The sequence below is a fragment of the Arvicola amphibius genome, chromosome 1 (assembly GCF_903992535.2).
Source record: "Arvicola amphibius chromosome 1, mArvAmp1.2, whole genome shotgun sequence".
NCBI lineage: Eukaryota > Metazoa > Chordata > Mammalia > Rodentia > Cricetidae > Arvicola > Arvicola amphibius.
In genome coordinates, this window is record NC_052047.1 from 187,722,320 (window position 1) to 187,738,829 (window position 16,510).

A 16,510-nucleotide genomic window follows, 5' to 3' on the forward strand; every position below is an offset into this window, starting at 1 on the left:
TATGACACTGACCTCTGGCTTCCACACAGATGTGTATCTGCATATACATGCATGTGCACACATATACCTAAACGCTCACAGACATAAAAATAACAAAAAGGATACTGAAGATTGTCGCCTGAACTCAACAATGTGCCTCTTAGTGGCATGCAGTTATTTTTGACTAATTTAATTCATTCTTATAACAGACCTTCCCTTGGTAGTGAGTATGCCAGTTGTTGTAGGACCACTAGAGAGGTTGATATATGTAGACACCTTCCCTGTCCTCACCCACACCCTCTTCCTGAACTGTTGTTAGTGAATTATGTTGGGGAGGGGGAGATGCTGCTGAATTCCAATGAGGCCCCCTCTCTGCCTTACAGAAGAGCAATAGGAAACTCCTGGGGCACAGCTTCCAGAATGATCAGGATCACTGGGCACCGTTGATTCGCTGGTTCTTGTGGGTGTGCAGGCACAGGCACACTGAGTTTGTTTGGGCTGTGGTGGTGCTGGACCTCTGTTAAATGAGACACGAGAGGAAAGTATAAGAACCATGGCTGTGTGGCCAAACCCAGCCCACTGGTCCTGCTTAGGCGACTGCTGAGTGCGATGTGTCTGAACGACCCACTCTCTGTCAGGCTGAGCTGCAGAAGCTGAGACAGCAGGCCCTGGAGACCAAGCACTTCATTGAGAAGCAGGAGGTGGAAGAGCGGAAACTCCTGCGCATCATCGCCGAGGCTGATGGGGAGCGGGTGCGGCAGAAGAAGGAGTTAGACCAGGTAGAAGCACCTTGTCATAGCCCCACTAGCAACCGTGAGTCTGTTGCCCTTGGCAAGTCATGTGTGGAGATCAGCAATAGAGTCTTGGGCCGACTGAGAAATAATCACCCATCCCATTCACAGTGATGAGCACTTCTTGGCATCAGTTATTCTTCTAAGCACTGAGGACACTCTGGCCAATAATACCATAGGTTCCTGTTTCCAGGGAATTTAAACTCTAATATAATATAGCTGCCCATATATAATTGCCAGTTATAATTACATGATAGAAACTCATGTGCATAATTTGGGGATTAGAAAAAAAATTTCTTTAAAAAAATGGTCTCCATATGTAGCCTAGGCTGGTCTTTAATTAGTTATCTCCCTGCCTGAGCCTCCTGAAATCTGGGATTGCAGCTTAGAGGCCTGTGTCACCCTACTCTACTGCACTGCAGAAATCCAGATGCTCTCAGGGTCCTGTCAGGGAGAAGATGGTCAGTGTGGTCAATGTAAGAAGAGGTGGACAGGAGCTGGCCTGACGGAAAAGAATTCACAGTGAAGCATTTTTAAAAGACAGGTTGGAGGTGCTGGAGCAACGGCGTAGGCTGAGAGCACTGGTGATTCTTCTAGAGGACCCGGGTTCAGTCGTCGGGACCTGAGCGATGGTGCACAGCTGTCTGTAACTCTAATACCAGGGGACCTGATTCCCTCCCCTCTCCTGGCCTCTGGGGATACTGTATGAACCAGGCGCACAGATGCGTGTGCACGGGAAAATGCATCTAAAAATAAATACATTTCTAAAACTTAAAAAAAATTGGGAAAAACACCTGAAGGACACAGCTTCAGGGCAAGCATCCCTGGATTATCAGTCCATGGCTATTCAATGGGAGAAGTGCCATGCTGAGTACCTAGAGGGGTGTTTCCAGTGTGTTGCCCATGGGGCATGTGTGGACACACAGTAGATATTTGTGGATGAGCTGGATGTTGACGTCATGGTGAAAAGGGAGACTTTTTTTTTTTTTTTCACTCCAAGAGGCCATGTCTTTCCAGGTCATCAGTGAGAGAGACATCCTTGGGTCTCAGCTTGTTCGGCGCAACGATGAGTTAGCCCTGTTGTACGAGAAGATCAAGATCCAGCAGTCCGTGCTGAACAAAGGCGAGACCCAGTACAACCAGAGGGTGGAGGACATGCGCATCCTTAAGCTGGAGATCAAGAAGCTGCGCAGGGAGAAGGGGATCCTCGCCAGGAGCGTGGCGAACGTGGAGGAACTCAGGTAGAGGGAGGTTGCGAAGGTCTGCAGGGAGCCCCCACAAAAGGGCTTCATGTGTGTCTTCAAAGGTTGGCTAACCTGAAGAAACTCAGTTGGAAGGGGGTTGTGGAGGTCTGTGGGGAGCCCCCTTGGAAGGACCATGTGTGGGTCTTTGAGCAAATTACACAAAATGAACTTCATAGGATGAAAGGGTCCATTGAAGGAAAACAACTTTTCCATAAATTTTTCCCTGTGCTCATGCCATGTCACAAAAACAGGCCAGTCTCCTTCCAGGGGGTGTAGGGGACAGCAAAAAGGCCATTAAAGCACCTTTCTCTGGCTCTTTCAAAATAAAATTTCCAATCAAAGCATAAACAAAAACAAGCACAAACCAGTTACAATTCATTTTCTTTTTCCTCGGTGAGTTCTTTGGAATTCCTTTAATTAGGCAGCATGCAAGAGACGAAGCATCAATATTTAAATGCCACCTTGCTAATATATGCATATCTTTTTTCTTGGAATGACACATATGATGGAAAGAGGGGGAGAATTCAATTCTATCACTCTTTGAAAAATCTGTTTCCTTAGAAGGCGGCCAAACTTCCTACCTGACTCTTAGTTCTTCTTCTGCAGCTTCCACTTAACTCACATCTTCCTTCTTTAAGTCTTGCACCACGCAGCATCTGCTTTCCCTGTGGGAAAACATTGTCCTGTTCCATATGAGCCACTGCAGGGAACTGAATGAGAGATCTGACATTCCTTGATGACTTCCCTTATTCCCCACAGACCTGTATGAGTGCAGCTTCTCCTTGGCCACCCAGGGAGAAGGATATGGTTTGGATCTGCTGCTTATATTAGTTAGAGGAAAAGAGACTCCGAAGTTCAGGAGTCGTAAGTTCGCTGCTATCAAGGATGGATCGATCCTTTTGTTTTTGGAGTTTTCTTGTCTTTCAGATAATGCATATAGTACATATTCATTGTAGAAATATGGGCAATGCAGAGAAGACACACAGAAGGGATTGGAAACATCACTCGCAACTTTGCTACTCAGAGAGACCACCATTGGTGCTTCACAGACAAGTGGGCTCATTCTAAGTAGCCGCTGAAAGATCTTAAGGGCTGTCATTACATCTGTCAGCCATGAGTTATTTTTATGACCTACAAAAAGGACCAAATTTGACCCGTTCCTGTCAATATTGTTAGTTTGTTGATAATGCATTTTATTTCCCTTCCAAGGAGAGGGCAGTCTCAGGACAAATGGAGACAAGCAACCTTGCTATCTACCAGATTTGTGACCTTGGGCAAGTGTCTCTGAGGTTTGGGCTTGTGATTACAGTTAAAGGCAGTAGAAACAAACCCAGTGTGCAGGGTCTCCTCCATAGTCAGTCCTCAAGTGTGGCAGCCTGTACCTTTTCCTTCCTCTCCCAGTGATGTTCTAGAAAAGCAAAGTGTTAAGGATATGCTTTTAATTCTAGGCAGCTTGTTCTGCACTCCCTGTTGAGTGAGCATCATGCAGTTAATTCTAATGGTTTGTCTTGTTAATGAGGGGAAGTTGTATTATTGGTTTAAATGAAGCAATTAAGTAAAAGAGATGGCTTCATGTTAGTAATCCGCACACCCACGGCAGATGAGGACAGATCGTAATGTCTTTACCGCGTGAGTCAAAGCAAGCATTCGCCCCTTCTCCTTCTCCAGCAGAGGTTTTGGTAACTAATTGTTCAGGATGCCGAGGGTGGCATTACCCAGAGATGCCCAGAGATTTTTTAGAAGTACATTTAAAACAGAGCTGGGGCTTCAGAGCTTTTAAAAAGCCATCTATGCTTGTTGGCTGTGGGACTTATGGTAGAATACCTTCATTGCTCCAAACTCAGCATCTCCAAATCCAGGCTGCAAATTGAAATTATCCACGGGACTTTTCAAACCTATGAAATGGGGGCCCTGAACCACACCCCATGTAGCAGAGGTCCTCTGGGTAATGGGCCCATGCAAAGGGATGTTTGGAGCCCTTCATGTGATTCCACTATACAGTGAAGATGGAAGTCGGAGACCATAATTGGTGCTGGCTTGTTGCCTGTGCTACAGTAACTCACTGTCAAGTATGGAACTTGCAATGTTGAGTATTCATCCCAATCACTACTATAGAGACAGAAACACAGAAATTTTGGGACTCTCAGGGTTCACTTCCTGACCTGGTGTGAACAGAGACTGTACTTTCATTTCCCAGCCGCCCAGACCCAAATAATCACATAGAAACCATATTAATTACAACACTGGCTAATAGCTTAGACGTATTTCTAGCTAGCTCTTATATCTTAAATTAATCCATTTCTATTAATCTGTGTAGCACCATGAGGCTGTGGTCTACTGGTAAGATTCCAGTGTCTTTCTCCTTTGGCAGCTACGTGGTATCTCTCTGACTCCACCTTCTTTCTCCCTGCATTCAGTTTAGTTTTCCCACCTAGCTCTATTGTGCCCTGTCATAGGCCAAAGCAGCTACTTTAGTCACATCATACAGAGGGGAATCCTACATCATCTCCACTTTTATGTCTAAATAAAAAGGAAGGTTTTAACTTTGACATAGTAAAATTACATATACAAAACAGTAATCAAGCAAGAATTACAGTTACAGATTTAGTCTATTTGTACTAGGCAAAAATAAAAGAAAATATTCTATCATCTATCTTTGTGAGTCTAAATTTCATATCTCATTTATTTTTTATTATAACTAATGAAAACTGTAACTATAAATGTCTTCAACTCCATCAAAGATCCCAGAAGGATATATTATTACCTAAGTAAACAGGAAGTGCATTGTAAGCAACTTCTAAAACTCTAGAATTGACAGAGACATCTTGCTGTCTGGACAGTCACCCAGAGTTCTTCTTTACTATTGAGACAACCATTTTCAGCCTGCAGGCCTATAATATCCAGCAGACATTTTCATGAAGCAGGAAATTTGAAAGACTCTTTCACCTATATTGGCAGTTTGTCAATCACTTCATTTTATGTCCTGCAGAATGTCTGACAGAGTCTTTCATGAATCAGAAATTCTGAAGGATTGTCTTACCTTCTTTTGGCAAGGTCATTAGTCATTTTTCTGTGGGTCCTGCATGTCCAGTTTATACAACATGCCATCAAACAGTCCAGGCAAGAGCAGTTTCTTGCCCAAATGGCTAGCCTTGTCACCTTGAAGGAAAATTCCATAATGAGTTTCTTCAGTGCCCATCAACCTTTCTGAAGTAATTGGTGCTGCCAGAAGCAGACATGTCTCCCTGTCAAGAACAGTCTAAGTTCTTAAAATATTTAAATTCCATATTTTGTAGGTCTTTGGTGTTGAAGATTATATACCTAAGTGAAATATATCTCTGTGTATATAGAAACCTAACATAATTAAAAGTTTGATTATAGATGGCTACCTCTTAATCTGTATTTCTTAACTATACATTACATTTTTAAATGAACTATATAAACCTATCTTAAACAAGAGTAGAAATACACATATAACAAAATTGACCTTAATTTTCATTTTGATATCATATCCTCCCTTTTTTTCTTTAGAAAGAGATTGACAGTGACCATTAGCCACTTATACTGAACCCCTTTTAAATGAAAACCAAGATATATAAACAGTCATTTTGGGGATGGGCATAGTTTTCTCAAAACTTCTTCCTGCTGTTTGTTGGGCAAAGTATTTTAATGTTTGTGAGACCTTTTGGGGGGAGGGTCTTGTTCCACCAAGTTTCTGGAAGGAATCCACAGTTTCTTATCTTCTGTAGAAACAAAAGCAGAAGCCCTTTCACATTGTAACAAATCCTTAGACTCAAATTTTGAAGTCAAAGTCAAAATTCCATATATATATATATATATATATATATATATTGGTTTAACTTAGCAGCCCTAGAATCAAATGTCTCTCTGCAGTCAAAAAATTCAAAGAAATCACAATAGTTTACATAATCTAGACTCTCTGTGTATATTCCATCTTCATGTGGTTTATTTTTTCTTTACTCTATTACTTTTTAATATTTACTCCTTTAATCTTTTGACTGTCTGTACTCTTTTATATTACTTTTACTGTCTCTTTAAAGACTTTGTTTTATTTTTTAAAAACTATTTCTTTCTACGACTGCCTATACCCATTTTCCTTTTTTTTTTTTGCTTAAGCCTATGTACATTTTTAGACATTCTGTGACTCATTCAGGGATTTATTTTTGTCTGAATCTGTATTTATTGTGTATCTGTAATCATTTGCTGACCAGGAGAGCTTTTTTTTATGTTAAGCAGGCATAGCTTGGACTAACACTGTGGCTTTGTCTGTTGGCTCTGCACCATCCAACATGGTGGAGGTAGGTTCTCTGCCTCTGCAAGCCATGATCCTCACCCCATCTCCAGGGATGCAGTGGGTCTATGTCACCATTAAGCATCTTGTAACACTCTGCTCACAAACCCCATTTAAATGCCCTGTAACAGGACTGCCTGAAAGAGCCAGAGTCGTTCATGCTGCCAGTACAAACCAGGAAGTCATTTCCTACAGGAGCTGTACCTCTGCTTGCTGCCTGCAATCAGAGTCTATCTGGAAAAAAATATGCAGCTACCAAGAAGTTGTGCTTGGCTCCCATTTATGTGATCTAGAAGCTCTCTTTTTTTCTTAAGCTTTTTCAGGTTTTATATGGATCCATGCCCCAGACAGTAGGCACCCTTTGTAAATAGAGACTGTACTTTCATTTCCCAGATGCCTATATATTAGTTTCCCAGAAACTATATATTAGTTACATCACTGTTTGGCCAATAGCTTAGGTGTATCTCTGGCTAGCTCTTACATCTTAAATTAGCCCATTTCTATTAATCTGTGTATCACCATGAAGCTGTGGCCTACTGGTAAAGTTCCAGTATCTTTTTCCTTCAGCAGCTACATGGAGTCTCCCTGACTCCCCCTTCTTTCTCCCTGCATTCAGTTTCGTTTTCCCACCTAGCTCTATTATGCCCTGCCATAGGCCAAAAGCAGCTACTTTACTAACCAGTGGTTATAAAGCATATTCACAGCATACAGAGGGGGAACCCTACATCAACCTGGTACCTTTCATATGCTTCTAAATTCCTCAAACATTCAGAACCAAGATTCTAAAGGCTGCTGTTGTTCAGAGCTGAGGTAGTTCCTGAACTCCAAATGAATTAGTATTCTTGTGACCTGTCTGGGTTTGGGAAGCTGGCCTCTTTCAGTGCTTACAAGTTTCCCAGTTCTAGTTTTGATGCCAGATACAGTATGCCTACAGTAATCAAATCATTAGTTTTTTTCCCCATCTTTGTGTGTGTTTTATACATGTATGAGTTGGGGCACGCATGTGAGTGTGCACATGGTGAGTAGGGGTTAGTATCTGTTGCATTCTTCAATGACTTTTTACTGTGTGAGATAGGTCTTTGACTGAATCCAGAGCCCACAGACCCAGCCTGACTACTAGCCAGCTTATCTGAGGGATCTCCTGCCTTTCCAGTGGTGGGATTATGTGTGTGTCAGTATACCTGGTTGGCTTTTACATGGGTTCTGGAAATTTGAACTCTGGTCCTTATGAATTCAGGGCAAGTGTTTTATGTGCTGAGCCATCTCCCTGTGGCAAAAATAGCATATTCAAGAGTTCTTTGCCAAACAAAGCTTGTCTTATCCAGGCAGGAACTTTTCCACATGCAAAGAGAATTCTTGAAGGAAAGGACAAGATGTCGAGCCCTGGAGGAGGAGCTGGAGAACCCCATGAATGTGCACAGATGGAGGAAGCTTGAGGTAACACCTGCTGAGCATCCTTCCTGTCCCCAGCCTTCCTCTCCACTCATTCAAGACTCCTAACCTAAAGCAGGATGAGAGGTTCCCTTTAATTTCATGATATGCATATTGTCACCTATGAGGTTTTAGAACCAGATGGTTAATTTGACTTTGGCTTTAAAAGTCTTGGACAAAATCCTACCTGCCCCTAAAAGGACCCTTTGAAAGCTATACATTGCTTTCATTGATGGGTATATATTTTGCTTTTCAGGTAGTTTTGATCTTTGGATTGACTATTAATTGCCTTTGGCAATCTCTCCCACCAACATCTTAGCCATCTGTCAGTCTGTTTCGCATTCTTCCATTTCCTGAAGGAAATAGGGTTCGGTGACTCAATCTTTTCAAAGGCCTAGACTGTGTTAGCCAACCCCTTTCTCTTAGGACCTAGGGTTAGAGCCGAAAGTACTCCTGGTGAAGGATGGGTAAACGACTCTTTCTGTGGTTCCTGTTAGGTACCATGACCAACTCAGCAAAGAACAGCCACGGACAAGCTCTGCTTGGTCAAGACAAAGATGGCCCCCTCTTTTAGTTGTACACAGCAATGTGGTGCCAAAAGGGACTTTGGCTAAACGACCAATTACGATGTTGAGAGATATAAGTCTATGGCACAGCAAAGTTCAGTGCGAGGTGGAAATCATCCAGATAGGATTTTATTTTTATTTTCTTTTAATGAAGAAAGTATTAAAGTTAATGCATTATAAATTGTGTAAACACAAGGCCTGGATTTTAACAACATCCAGGACTGCCAAGTGAATGTGTGCCAATTCCTGTCCAGCTATGTGGGCTTCAGCTGGTGCTGGGCAAGCAAAGTCAGAGGCAATGAAACAGTCCTCTTTAGTGTCCCCAAGTGGAACAGCTGACCAACCCAGTGATTACCAAGGATCTGGCTGGGAAGTGGACCTGAAGATCTCACACCTGCTTTCATCACTGTAGTTGGAAACTGTTCCTGGCTGCCCAGACGTGAAATAATTATAAAGAAACTATATTATTTAAAACACTGCTTGGCCAATAGCTTATGTATATTTTTAACTAACTCTTTTAGCTTAAATTAACCCATTTCTATTAATCTGTGCATCATCATGAGGTTGTGGCCTACAGGCAAGGTTCCAACATCTGTCTCCTCTGGTGGCTACATGGTGTCTCCTTGACTCAGCTTACTCTCTCTCTCTCTCTCTCTCTCTCTCTCTCTCTCTCTCTCTCTATATATATATATATATATATATATATATATATATATATATATATATAGAGAGAGAGAGAGAGAGAGAGAGAGAGAGCCTGGCTACATTCTGTTAAACCATTGGCCAAAAGCAGCTTCTTTATTCATTAACCAATAAAAGCATCACATATACAGAAGGACTTCCCACAGCACATCACAGTAGCCTAGTCAATGGGTTCTCATGTAGATCTTGAAGATTTCCAACTCCACATTAATTTCGATTTAAAAAAATACGGACTCTGGGGTGTGGTTGAAACTATTCAGCTGCTATATTGATTCAAAGTGTCAGTATGCCTGAAAACAAAGCCTTGAATCCAAGTGCAAAGGACAAATGGTCAGCATACACCTGTAGCTCTTGTCTGAGAGAAACACACATAGCAGCTGAGGGAGCGTCAAAGCTGCCCAGTTGATTCCATTTGAGTGCTCGGTGCCACAGCTCTGTCCTGCTGCCTCCCTTTAGGCAGATGTTGCGTCCTGCAATCCTTCCCCATTGTGGGCTGCATGGGATCTTATGCTTGACAACAATTTCAGGAAGTTATCCTGTGGAAACCTGAGGTGGCAGGGAAAGCCCAGAGCATCCTAACGAGAGCCGCAGACTTTGTAATAGTGCACGTCCTGAATCCAGCTGGGATCCTCCCAGCCTTGGCCGATGAGTTCTTTGCTCCTAAGTTCTCCTGTCTGTAAAAGGGGAAGACTGATATCTCCTCACAGCGGTCACGTGGCTAAAGTGTGACATTACATGGGAAACACTGAGCATCACACATGGTCGTGAGATGATTAAGGTCTTCCCTTCTGGTGGGGCAAACCCTCAGTTTTCACCATAGTCGAGACAGCGGGAAACTGCGGTCTGCTCTTGGGAGCAGGAGTTTATGTCATTTGCTATGCCTCTTTTTCTTTTTGGCTTCGGTTCTTTGTGTCCTCGGTGTTCAAGTGGGAAAGGCATTTTAATAAAGCAGGCATTACCGCACACAGACCACGGAGCTCTGAAACTAATGCCGTCTCCCGTCGCTCTCCTTGCACAGGCCAGTGACCCCAGTACCTTTGAGCTGATCCAGAAAATTCACACCCTGCAGAAGCGACTCATCAGCAAGACAGAAGAGGTGGTGGAGAAAGAGCTGCTCCTTCAGGTATGTCTCCCTGTTTGTGCTCCCCAAACAAACATGGCCATCTCCGGGAGCCTCAGAATTGGTGGCTTGGCAGTGGTGCATGCCTCGTCCTAAACTGTAGATGGCAACAGCGACTCACACAAGAACAGACAGCCTGATTAATTGTTCTTTTATGCTGCGATCACTGATATTTCAAGAATCCCAGAAAATGAAGTTCAAGGCTAGACTTATTGCAGTCAGGCAATGTGAACATTTTCTCACTTTCCTGCAGTTCTATTATTTATCAAATTATTTTAATCACTTTTCTTCCTATCTTCATAGAGTGTGAAGTGCTGTGATTTCAACTTTGAAAATGGTTTTCACATGGAGCACAAATGATCGTCCCCAGGAGGGTCTGTGTGAGTGAAGCGGAAAGATGTGTTTGAGGATGTGGTGTGTGTGTGTGTGTGTGTGTGTGTGCGTGCATGGGCGAGGTGTGTGCACACTGGTGCACATTCATGTAAAGGCTAGAGGAGGATGCTGGCATCTTCCTTATAGCCGCCACCCACCATATTCTCTAGAAACAGGTTTTCTCAGTAAGCCTGAATCTTGACTAAGCTGGCTGGTGAACAAGCTCCCAGGATCCTCTTGTCTCAAGCCTCCTGATGCTGGGGTTACGGGAATGTGTGACATGCCTGGATTTTACATGGGTTTGGAGGAGTCAAACTCAAGTCCTTAGACTTGGATAGTAAGAGCTCCTGCCCCCAGAGCCATCTCCCCATCCTGGTTTTGAGACCTTTAGGAGGTAAATCCTGGCAGTTTATCAGTCACGGAGGCCCTCACCATCAGCTGCTGCTGACGCTGCTGCTCCCTGCCCCTGCCCCTTCCTCCTCCTCCTCCCCTCCGTCCCTGCCTCGCCTTTATCTTTACCAGGCCATCCCTTACCCTGTGCTGGCCACTGTGTGGTGTGGAGGCTTTGGTTATCCTGTTTCATTTCCTCCCAGCAGCTCGTGTGTGAGCCGATCACCTGCAGGTGGTGGTCAGAAAGCGGGGGCCTGGAAATGTAAGGATGAGGAAGAAAGGCGGTGCTGGCACCAGGTGGTCAGGACTGGCATTCTGTTGAGTCGTGGCTATGTGATTGGTATTTCTCTGCACCTGAGGTTCCCAGGCTCTATTGTGGACAATAGAACCCATTAAGATGAACAGTGTAGGTGCCGAAAGACCTTAGCTACACTCAGTTCATATTAAATATCGATCCCAATGTGACCTTAACTATTGGGTAGGCATTTGTAAGAGTAAGAACTTCTACACATGTGCGAGAGGAGCCTTTTGCCCCTCTTATACTTTGTACTTGACCTTAGAGGTGTTTCCCTTAAAGTTGGCTGCACAGTACAGCACACAGCAATTGGGACATCACTGCATGGAGTGAGCATGACATTTTCCTCCTGTCCTGGAGAGGAGCACAGTGATGGAGAAGGCAGGTTCTGGAGTTGGGCAAGAACTCTCTTCAGAGGTTGATGGGTTAGTGACTTAGGGGGAATCAGAGACGTCTTTTCAAACATTCTTTCCGCTTACGGAAAGCAGGGATTGTAATGCCAGCTCTCACTGATGGAACATTCCTAACTTGGGGGTCTTGCGGGGATAGTCAATCAGAGCACGGGCACTGGGGACTCACCAGAGTGTGCACTGTGACTTTAAAAATGCTCTTACAATGTTCCACACCAAGGCCAGGCAGCTGGAGAGCAAAGGCTTGAGACTCCAGCCAGCCAGTCACCCCAGAACCCCCACCGTCCTTGACGTCACTCTCTCACCTCTTCTGTTACTGTTGCCACTTTGTAAAATTTAAAGAGAATCAATTTTGGCTCATGTCAAAACTCAGTTTTTTAAAAACACGTTGTTTTGTATTTTATAGGGGGTTTGTTCTGTTCTATATTGGGGAACATAACTAAGAAAGCGTGTTTGTCCCTGGGTGAGTGCGGGTGCCTGAGGGGATCAGGAGCCTCTCATGCCCTGGAAATGGAGTCGCAGGCAGGAAGAAGCCTCCTGATGGGGGTGCTAGCAGCCAGACCTTGGTCTTCTGCAAGTGTTGCTAACCATTGAGCAATCCCTCCAGCCCCTGGCACTATAGCTTTGTTATTTCTTTCCTCTTAGATACTTGGGTTTTCTCTATTCTTCTACCTTGTCAAAGTAGAGGCACAGCCATGAATCTCTCCTCTCCGTTCCCCTCCCCCTTCTTCTACCTTGTCAGAGGCACAGCCATGAATCTCTCCTCTCTGTCCCCTCCCCCTTCTCGTCCCTCCTACCCATCTTATTTCGTCTTTTCTCTGTTTTTGGCATTGAGGAGTGAACCATGCATGTTTGAGACAGGAGTTCTGTCCCTGAGCTGTGCCCACAGCCCTTTTATTTTCTCCTAGACGCATCCCAGTCCATAAAGTATCTTTTAAGTGACACCTGAGTCCCTTCCCATAGGTTTTGATATAGATGGTATTTTTATTTAGTTGTAAATCTTTTCTCCTTTAAGAATTGCTCCTCCATTGAGAATAAGTCTGAAGGATCCTTGTTCTTTCTCCCATGAGAACGAAGTGTGCACTTTGAGGTCTTCAGATCCATGCATATTTTAGGCTAACTTTTCTTCTGGTCTTCCACCGAGGACTGTAGTAGGTGTGGTCTTTGGAATCTAATACCGCCTCTGAGCATAAGTGATCACTTAGAAGTAAATGATCCCGGTGTTTGAAAAAGATACACGCCTTCCACACATTCTGAACTTACAGAGATCCACCCGCCTTTGCCTCTCCAGGGTTGGGATTAAAGGCGAGTGCTTTTAAGGTCATGCTCAGCTTGATTTCTTTTAGTTGTGTTTTTTTTTTTTTTAACTTCAAACACTTTTTGGTATGATCATAAAGTGAGTTAAAGGGTATGATTTTTATTCATTTCTGGGGGAATTATTTATTCAGTATTATACACAAGAATGCTAAAATTCACCTGATATTAGTATATCCCTACCAACAGCATTCTTTAAAATAATATTAGTATACTTTTGAATTTTGGGGTGCTCTTTATATTTTTGGAAAATAAAAAACCATCTGGCTCTGGTTTTGTTTTGGCTGATATATTATAGTTCACTAGTGTTTACTATGGTTCTTTGATCTTCTTATTTCACAGTATTTATCTTTACTTATTGTGTGTACGTGTGTCCAGACATGTACACGCACACTTCACATAGGTGTGAGTGCAGGCATGCATGTGCCGTGGTGTGTGTGGCCGTCAGGGGTCAGCCTCAGGAGCTGGTTCTTTTCTTCCACTGTGGGATCCACAGATGGAACTCAGGTCATTTATCTGGGGACCCATGTGCCTGAGTTTGTTTCTGTCAGGTTCCCTAGGCAATGTCACTTTTTAGAGTAATATTTTTGTGTTAAGCTCTCAAGTTGGGACTCTTTGGCCCATTTTGTCAACACGTGTTGGGATCCTGGACTTGTGACAGGAGTTGGTAGATCCTCATTCCTAGAGGAACCTTGTTTTTCCCATGAGAGATGGGTCCCTGTGGTCTTCCTGGCAGAGGTAGAACATTTCTGTCTGTCCTTTTGCTTTTGGTGTAGCTCGTACGTGGAAGATCCCAGCCACAATTCTCCAGTTCACTCAGGCTCAGACCCTCACTCTTCTCCTCCTGGGGCCTCTCAAGTCCAGGTTTCTTACTCACTGAGTATCCCCTTGAAGGGTGGCTGCCATATGTCACAGTTCACAGCTTTAAATGCAGGACACCTTTTGATTTTGACAGTTGAGCCAACCACATGCAGACTGCTTTGTGGTAAAAAGCATTGCATTGCTTTGGTTAGGGTGTCACATGCTTTGGGAACACCACAGTTGAAGATTTCAGATTATTTAGTTGATAAATGGTCATCATTAGGAACTGTGCTGTTGGTTTGAATAAGAAATGTCCCCCATAGGCTTAAGCATTTGGACACTTGGTCCCCAGTTGGTGGCACTGTTTGGAGAGGTTTAAGAGGTGCAGCCATGTTGGAGGAAATGCTGGAGGAAGTGTGTCACTGGAGGAGGTGGCCTTGAGAGTGCACAGCTTCATCCTACTGCCTCTTTGTACTCTCTGTTCCCTGCTTTCAGTTTAAGATGCGATCTTCCAGTTTCCTGTGCCTTCCACCAAGCCTGCTGCTTGCTGCCCTGCCTGGCGACCATGATAGACTCTTATGCCTCTGGAACTATAAGCCCAAATGTGCTCTTCCTCCTGTGAGTTCCTTTGGTCACAGTCATAGCCAGTATGAACATAACAAATACAGAGGTCTCACCGATTGTCCACCTCATCTGTAAATTTGGACTTGAGTGTGCTAATGGACATCCGTGTTGAAGGGAATATTGTTATTAGCAATGCCATCATCAACATCAATCATTTTGTTTGTCACAAAGCAGTTTTTATAGCTCTCCAAAGTCTCACTTCTTCTTGAGCAATCCCTCATTTAGTCTTTTATGATTGGCTGCTACAAAGGGCCTTAGCAGACACATATCCCCAGACAGCAAGCCTTGATATGTCAGCAAAGTAGGAAAAGTTCTACAAGATTGTGCTTTATTAAAATATTAGAAAAGTTCCCAGCACTTACAGAAGAACAATTTGTACAATTTTGAAGATCTGTGGTTGAGTTCTTTTGAGTACCAGGATAACTTTTAAGGGATGATTCTTTTTTGTTTCTGTTTCCTGGCAATAGAGAGACTCCACTGTTTTTAAGAAACAGATAGGATGAAGACTGTTTCCTCCCTACTGGACTGGGGAGTTCCTTAGGAACTGGGGAGTTCCTTGTTATCCCTATGTTAAGGGCTTCTCCCCCTGCTAAGAGCTCAGTAGATGCAGACGTTTTAGTCACTTGCTTGTTCTAGCATTGTATCCACACTCCGGAAGCAGAGATTGGGACGGAAGTGCGAGAGGGGCATAACACCTCAAGACTTGCTCCTCCTGGTCCACTTCCTCCAGTGAGGCTCCACCTCCTAAAGGCTCCACAGCCTTGCCAAATGGTGTCACCAGATGGGCTCCAAGAGTTCAGACATACGGGAGACATTTCACATCCAAGCCATAAACTCCCAGCCAACTCCTCATCCTGGGATTTTCACTGTTAATGTGCGTTTCTTCTTCAGGGAACCCCTCTTCCCTGGTTAGTGTCTTTGATGAAGCTCACATCACACCTGTGGCCAATGCAATCATTAAAATTGTGCTTAGCATGTATACTTGCATGGGTGTTCATGTGTGACAGTGCACATGTGTGTGAGATATCTGTGGAGGTCAGGGGTCAACTTCAGTTATTGTCCCTCAGGAACTGTCTACCTTGTGTTTTGAGAGAAGGCCCAGACTTATGGCGTAGGCCAAGATGGCCGACTCGAGCGCTCCAAGTGTCCTTTCTCTGCCTTCCTGGTGCTGGCATTATATTCATGTGCCACAGCACTTGACTCTTTCATGGAAATCCTGGGACTTAGATTTATGTCTGTTCAGCAGATACTTCATCAACAGAACTACCCCCAGTCCACCATTGTGCATTTTGACACTTTTGTGCTAGCCTATAGGCTCCACAGAGGCAATTGTTTTTCTTCCAAAGCTGAGTTCTGAGCCTTCCTATTGATTATCACAGTCCTAGCATCATCCCTACTAATATCTGTGCAGCGACTGATTAATCCTGGAAGAACGGTGGTCCTCTGAGAAGTCGTACGTCTTACAGACACGGAATTCTAATTTTGGGCCAACAAATTAGGGAATTATTCTTCCTGTTGCCTTGGTACTTTGCTATTAAGTTTGCAGGGGGTTGGGGCTTACTCTTGGTTTATGGATCTGTCTGTGTTATCTTTGTATAGAGAGGCAGGCTGACTCCCGCGGGTGTGCTCCCAGTCTGCCCCTTGCTGTGAGTCTAGCAGACAATGGTCCCTGAGCTTCACATCACGGTTGTGGTGGGAAGATAGAGAAGGCTGCGTTCTTGCCGGGATTGGAAACTTAGAAGTGGATGGGGGGATTAGCTTGCTGTTGTCTACCAGGGTTCTCTCCCCTTCAGGAAAGCGAAGTTGGGGAGTTCAGATGCGTCCTGCCTTCGGAAAGCATCACACAGGTCCTTTCACAGGCACGCAGACTCCGAGGCAGTGGGCGTGGCCTCAGGTGCGTAAACCACACACTGAGTTGGAAGCTGTGGCTGCTTTGCTGACACGTGGGTCCTGCCCTTCTAGGTGAACTTTCCCTGTAACTTAATTTCATGACTGATTGGACAGAAGTCTAGTTTACTTTGCTGTAAAATGGCTGGAATGAGAGGAGGATGTGGACAGTTCTGCATGAATTTCCTGATCTATAGGGGAACAATAAACCTCATGTGGCCCATTTTCACATAGTTCTCCACCGAAGAGTTGGCAATTTCCGTAACCTCCTG

General features: G+C 44.1%; 1 protein-coding gene across 1 annotated transcript in view; it reads left to right on the plus strand.

Moving 5' to 3' along the window:
- Cfap58 (cilia and flagella associated protein 58) overlaps window positions 1-16,510 on the plus strand; it is a 104,356-nt gene that overhangs the window by 50,305 nt on the left and 37,541 nt on the right. Inside the window, exons 12-15 of the mRNA XM_042054474.1 lie at window positions 618-758; window positions 1,788-2,011; window positions 7,652-7,763; window positions 10,044-10,148. Coding sequence (XP_041910408.1) covers window positions 618-758; window positions 1,788-2,011; window positions 7,652-7,763; window positions 10,044-10,148 — 582 coding nt within the window. The remainder of the gene's footprint in view (window positions 1-617; window positions 759-1,787; window positions 2,012-7,651; window positions 7,764-10,043; window positions 10,149-16,510) is intronic.